This window comes from Marmota marmota, unplaced genomic scaffold, assembly GCF_001458135.2.
Source record: "Marmota marmota marmota unplaced genomic scaffold, marMar, whole genome shotgun sequence".
NCBI classification, from domain to species: Eukaryota; Metazoa; Chordata; class Mammalia; order Rodentia; family Sciuridae; genus Marmota; species Marmota marmota.
Genome location: NW_026000283.1, coordinates 6109006 through 6115653, shown reverse-complemented (window position 1 = coordinate 6115653; position 6648 = coordinate 6109006). Strand labels below are relative to the sequence as shown.

Here is a 6648-nt window from a genome sequence, read left to right as displayed (position 1 = left end):
GAGAGGCTTGTGGGAAGCCGGTGGTGGCAGTTGGGCTCTGAGGGTTTTCCTGAAGAGCTGTGTGGTGCCGTGTGTGTGTGTGTGTGTGTGTGTGTGTGTAGACACCATTTTTTTTGTTAGTGGTGTGTGTGTGCATGTAGTACTTTAATTTACAAATTAAATATAATGACTATAGTTAGGTTAGCATTAAAACAACTTCCAAAAGTAACTTAGAAACTCCAGTGCCTTGTATAGACCCAATGCCATTCATTAGAACACATATAATCTTCAAACCCAAATTCTACTATTGCTAACAGGATGTGGAAAGCTAAAGTCTTGCTTGTTCATAGAGTAGAATGAGATTAAACCCTTTAGAATGCTGTGTAATAGTCTTAATGAGCCATCTTTAAAAAGCAATTATAGTGTATTTTCAGCAGCCTCTTTCCTGAACAACAGTTGTGATGAGACCATCTCCCATGGTAATGGTTTAATATTATTTCTGAAATCAGTCTTGTTTGAGGAATGTGGCATGAAAAAGGTCTGATTACTAGTAAACTTATTTTCCAAAGTATCTCTTTAAATGATGAAACTATTGCCATATCAAAATATTTTTGCAAAGATTCCTTTGGGGTAAATTTAATATAAAGGCACTGCTTTGAAACTCATTAGTGGTAAGCCTGCTTCCTTAGACACAGAGGTCAAGTTTCAGCATAAGGTATGTAAAAATAAAAAATCTAAATCAATAATAATAATGGTAATTACAAATTACTCCCAAAGAAAACATTTGCAAAATGCCTCCAAATGTGCATATATCATTATTTTTATTGCTTTCTTTAAAGTGAGATGTAGTGTAATGTACTCTGTAATAAGGACAGCATATGAACTAACAGCTAAAAATCATCCATGGAAATTCTAAATTCTCAAATTTATTAAACAGTATTAGAAATAAGAAGGAAAACACCATTTTTAATTATTTCTTAGTAGTTGTCATAGATGTCTCATGTATAATATTAGATACTGTCAGAAGATATATGAACTTCCCTGATCCCACCCCTCTGCACATATATTAAGGACATGTTAGCATTTATTGTTTGCAAAGACTACTTGTATCTCTATTAGAAGCATAGAATGACACCTGGAAAATTCAGAAAGAAAAGGCTGAAGCAGTAGATTAAAATGAGTCTCTCACCTTCCTCGCATATTTCTCCTTTGTATCCTGGCACACAGATGCAGACTCCCATGATGCAGGTGCCGTGGCCAAAGCATGTTGGGTCAATGCATTGCTCTTCTGGAACATCGCACTCTGGCCCCTTCCAGCCATTCCTGCACACACAGTGTCCTTTCTCATATTCTCCATTTCCACCACACAGAACAGGGCATGAATCTGAAGGTTGGCAAATGAACTTGTGATGTTCCTCTTAATACTCTCAAAATATTCTAGCATAATATTTCAGGCCAAATAAACCACTATTTCTGTTACCCTTTATTAAATAAATGGGCATATGTTCATGATTACATAGAATTTTCCTCTTCCTGAAGTGCGTTCAATTATAAAGATACCCTGAATGAAGAAATTATATCAAGTATTTGCTGTTGATCCTACCAAACTCTTCAATCATCATCATCATCATCTAGGAGTTTTCTCTTTTATGGTTTTTCTTCCTCAAGCAGATGTATATTGCTTTTAGGAAGCAAAACCTGAAAATTCAGAACTAATAAATAGTGAGTTATTCATATTATAAAATATCATCTTTAAAAAGCTATGCATTTAGGGCTGGGGTTGTGGCTCAGTGGCAGAGCGCTTGCATAGCATGTATGAGGCACTGGGTTCAATCCTTAGAACCACATAAAAACAAACAAAAAATAAATAAAATTTTTTTAAAAAGCTATATGGTTAAATTTATAATGGACACATGTCTACTTCTGTAATACATTGTGCAGAATCTTATTGGAACACTTGTTCTGTTTTGTCATTGTTTGTCTCCCTATGAAAACTATGGGACTTTTTAAATGAAAAGTCTATATCTTCTATTTCATTCTGCTTTTGAATTCCAACTATCAGCACTCTCCTTACCCCCCTATCTTTGAGATCTATCATGGTTCTGGAATCTAGCTAGTGGTTTAGAACTCTGTGGTGAATGAAATTTAATCTAAGGAAACTGAGTGTCTGAGAAACCTGAGATTAAAGTATTAGCACACTGGGAACCTTATTAATACATTGAAAATGATCAGGAAAGCACCTCTAAAATAATAACTGCAAGGCTATGTGAAAACATAGTGTGATTTACCACAGGCTTTTCAAGAATTAAACTATGGGCAAGTCTAGGAAATGGTAATTTCTTAAATTTAATTTTCCAACCTTTACTTTCTAGGCTATTTACTGAATTGTGATTACCCACCCCTTTCAGTTAACACTGGTGTGTATAAGCACAAAATAACTTTGCCCACTTTTAAACTCAGTCTATTGTGAATGAATTTATGAAGAAAATATAAGCATGATAAAGTGGTTTGGTTGACAATCTGGGTATACATTCCAGCTATTAGGTAACTTTTGATGTTTTTTAGTCTCTCTGAAGTCTTTCTTTGCTCATAAAACTGGGATTATAAAGAACTACCTCATAAGGCATAAGGTAGGACACAGTACATTGCAAAGTATTTAGAACAGTGCCTGGTATACTAGGTGTTGGCATTTGGTGGTAGTGGTGGGGCACGGCTGCTGTTGCTTCTACTTCTTCTATTATTACTATTATTACTAATTCTGAGTTCCCAAATGACATCTATTTCCCTAAACCAATCAGAATCACAGAGCAACATTACCTCTAGCACAGTCAGGTCCAAGGAATCCTGGGAAACAATGACAATGGCCAGAGATACACTCTCCATTTCCATTGCAATTAGTTGAACAGTCATCCATTATTTCTATTAACATAAAGAAAAAGAAAAAAATGAACAAATCTCTCAACCATAGAGTCTTTATTCTTTTTTAAGTTGGAAGAATTCGGGGCCTATGACAATCTTGCTCTATGCTATCTACAGAGCATTTACTGCTCAAAATCAGATGCCAAAGACTTCTGTAAGATGTCACATGCAGTATAGGATTATTAAAAGGGTCCTATATTTGCTGAATTGGCTATTTGAGAGCAGAATTAAAAACCAACCTTACTTCTAAAGTGCATAAAGGATATAGATTAATTGTATTCTTAAGAGACATTCATTATAAAGCTAAAAATGTCTGAGGATTATAGGACATTTCTCCAAAGCAAAACAGGCTTAAAAAATGCAACCCCACGGCGGATCAGGCCCAGGAGCCTGCCGGCGTGGTACTCACACCACCCTAATTGGAGTAGGGGCAGAGCAGAGTCGCCGCCCGTGCCAGGAACAGGCCCAGCGTCCTGCAGGCGGGGTAGTCACGACACCCCAATTGGAGTAGGGGCAGAGCAGAGCCTCCACCCGTGCCCGAAAGGTGGGCAGATCTGCGACCGACCAGCGGGACAGGCCCAGTGGCCTGCCGGTACGACAGACACGTCACCCCATTTGGAGTAGGGGCAGAGTAGAGCCGCCGCCCGCGCCTGCAGGGTAGGCAAACCTGCAACCGACAGGCGGATCAGGCCCGGTGGCCTGCCGGCGTGGAACACTTGTNGGAGGATGGGAAAGGCAGCGGAGCACAACAGACACTAGTATGGCAGTATGTAAATCAATGGATGTGTAACTGATGTGATTCTGCAATCTGTGTATGGGGTGAAGGTGGGAGTTCATAACCCACTTGAATCAAAGTGTGGAATATGATATGTCAAGAAATTTGTAATGTTTTGAACAACCCACAATAAAAAATTAAAAAAAAAAATAAATAAATAAATGACAAAAAAAATGCAACCCCTAAGATAAAGACAACTGTTTATTTTTCAATCTTAGGTTCTTGCAAATAAAGCTTCTTCTCTAGCAACTTAGAAGATCTAATCTACTATCTTGACAGCTTAAATATGACAATCAGTATTTAATTTTCATTAATAAGTGACAATGGAAGGCTTTTAAAGTAAGTGTTCATATTAAATTCACCACCACTAAAAGCATTAGAACCTAAGTATTTGTTGAGAAATGCCTTCTTGGCTATAAATGCTTATTAGTTCTTTGCCACTAATTTTCTTTCAATCCATTCTCAGGGAATAGTCTTCAGGGGAATTGGGAAGCCTTTGAAGGTGCCCATAGGTAGATCTGGTGACATAAAGATGTGTGGAACTATGATAGTACAGAACTGTGATAAATCTTATGTAACTTATCTGGAAAACTATAGTCTCTGACAATGACTTTTAAATTGTAGTTTAAAATTGTATTCATATATAATAATGATCAAATTCTAAGTCTATGAACTATGATGGTTTCTATGTTTTACTGTTTCAGTTTGTGTGTATATGGTGTGTGTGTGTGTGTGTGTGTGTGTGTGTGTTATTCTCTTCCCATTAGTCCTTTTTATAAATTTTTCATAGCACTCTCGAACTCAGTGTTTTATGTTGTGGCATGTTAAACTCATACTTCTCATATGTACCAATTTTTCCTTTTTCAATCCAATTTTCAGTTGGATAAGATATTTCCAATTACAAGGAGAGTTCTAGGAAGTGATCCTAGCACCTTCCTTTGAACAATGAAAGTGAGAACTCACAATGAGGGTTGAAAAATAGACTTTCTGTAATTGTGGCCTGTGAACCATTTGTATCAGTAGGATCATCAGGAGCATTTACGAGACAGATATCTGGGCTTCAGCTCCAGATCTACTGAATCATTCTCTGAAGGATGTAGTCCAGTAATCAACATTATAACAAACACCAGAGTTGAATGTGCATGTGTTCACAATTGAGAACCAATGATTTAAATAGTTATATTTCCTAGTTAGAAAACTTGTGGCCTAGATATTGGAGTTTTGCCTTGGGCAGTATAAAGATGAAAAAGAAAGTTGTATCTAGTCCATCTGAGAGATTCTTAGAAAGCTGAGAATGAACCCAGTGGCTGTGTTTTTAGCTACCGTATTATTAGAGGGGATTATTCTTCTCACCCACATGTGAATATATCAGATTACCCTTTGCAGGTTTATGATAGTTCATTCTCTGAACTCAATAAGCAAGTCACACATGACATTAACTGAATTACAATTGAGCTGGCTAGAATGTAATATCCAGCAAAGAGCCAGTCATGGTTAACTCAATAAAACATTAGCTATTTCCAGAAAATTATTAATGCATTTAACAAGCAATTATGAAAAAAAAATATAAAGAGTCTTTTTTCATTCAGAGATTAGAAGTTATTTCTGTATTTTCTACTTATCTGAATTTATTTTACCAAGCAGTAGTAGCAGTTCTTAAATCCACATTTGGATTTCTCCTAGCTTAGATGGTTAATAGGAGGCCATGGAGGAAGCTTTCAAAAGTAAATATAGTTGAATTTAATTTCACACCAGATCCCATTGACAATTTTATGGAAGCAGCCTTGTGGGAATGTAGCTCTTCTGAAAAAATATATAATAAAGTTTGCTATCAAAATAAATAAAAATCCCTACATCTTATTGATTTATATAAGAACTATCCCAGGGCTCACACTGCTGCACAGAGCTTAACCCCAGCAATGTAAATGAGAAGAGAAGGCAATAAAGGAGGATTTTGAAGTTGCCATCTTTACTAGGTATGAAAGGGATAGTGGGACAGTCTAGGGACTCCAAGAAGGTGGTAACTTTAGCAGGAAAACATAAACAACTATTGATTAAAAAAAAGAAAGTGTTTTTCTATTTATGTTAGCCTCCAGTAAACTTTGCCTTCTATCTTTAAAATCTTATTTCAGAATCATTTCTCAGACTGCAGTTTATTAGAGTTAAGAATAATTTTGAAGCTATATGTTTAAAACCTCATTCATATGCTACAGTAAAAAGCCCCTTAGTATTCCCATCTATACTGATGATAGGATTTGCTTCTGGTAGTTTTTCTCATGGGACAAATTTAAGGTAATAAATAATCTTATGGAATGAGTACAGTCTAAAGGGCATGGGCTTTGGAATCAGACATAGTGGGTCTCAAATCTCCATTTTGCCTCTTGCTGTCTGAGAGACCTTGCCAAATGATTTACTCTTTCCAAGTCTCTGTTTACTTATTTGTAATATATGTATCACTGTACCTGAGCTATCAGAGTTGTGATGAGAATCCAACAAGCTAACTGAATGTAAAGCATCTAGTATAGTGCTTGGAGAAGAGTGGCACTCTATGAGTGGTATATATTATCATGTTATAGAGCAAGTTGCCTGAGATTAAGTAATATCAACAACTCTTCCTATCCTACCAGAAAATAATATATATTAATATAGGCAATTTAACATTCAATGAATGCTAATTATTAATTCTGTCTCGATCTTTGTTAGTAGTGGACCAAATGTAGTCAGGATCAAGTGACTCTAATGTTATGAAATAGATGAATGAGCATCATTAAGAGCAAATTCACACAAATCTCACTTTGTTTAATGAAATATAATAGCTTCTTTTTATTCTGATTAAGATATACTATACACATATAAAAATCAATAGAGGGAATTCAAGGTAAATTACTTTTATGTCTTTAATTGTTTTTGGAAATTTACTTGAATTTTTAAAAATAAACAGTAGCAGAAATGTTTTTGTTGCCTCTATTCTTAAA

At 35.8% G+C, this 6648-nt stretch overlaps 1 protein-coding gene across 4 annotated transcripts in view; it reads right to left on the bottom strand.

Moving 5' to 3' along the window:
* The window catches only part of Tenm1 (teneurin transmembrane protein 1), a 796988-nt gene that overhangs the window by 263053 nt on the left and 527287 nt on the right, over positions 1–6648 (bottom strand). For all 4 annotated transcript variants that reach the window (XM_015498499.2, XM_048797132.1, XM_048797133.1 and 1 more), the window contains 2 exons: positions 2797–2898; positions 1169–1363 (listed from right to left, as the gene is read on the bottom strand). In XM_015498499.2, coding sequence (XP_015353985.1) covers positions 1169–1363; positions 2797–2898 — 297 coding nt within the window. The remainder of the gene's footprint in view (positions 1–1168; positions 1364–2796; positions 2899–6648) is intronic.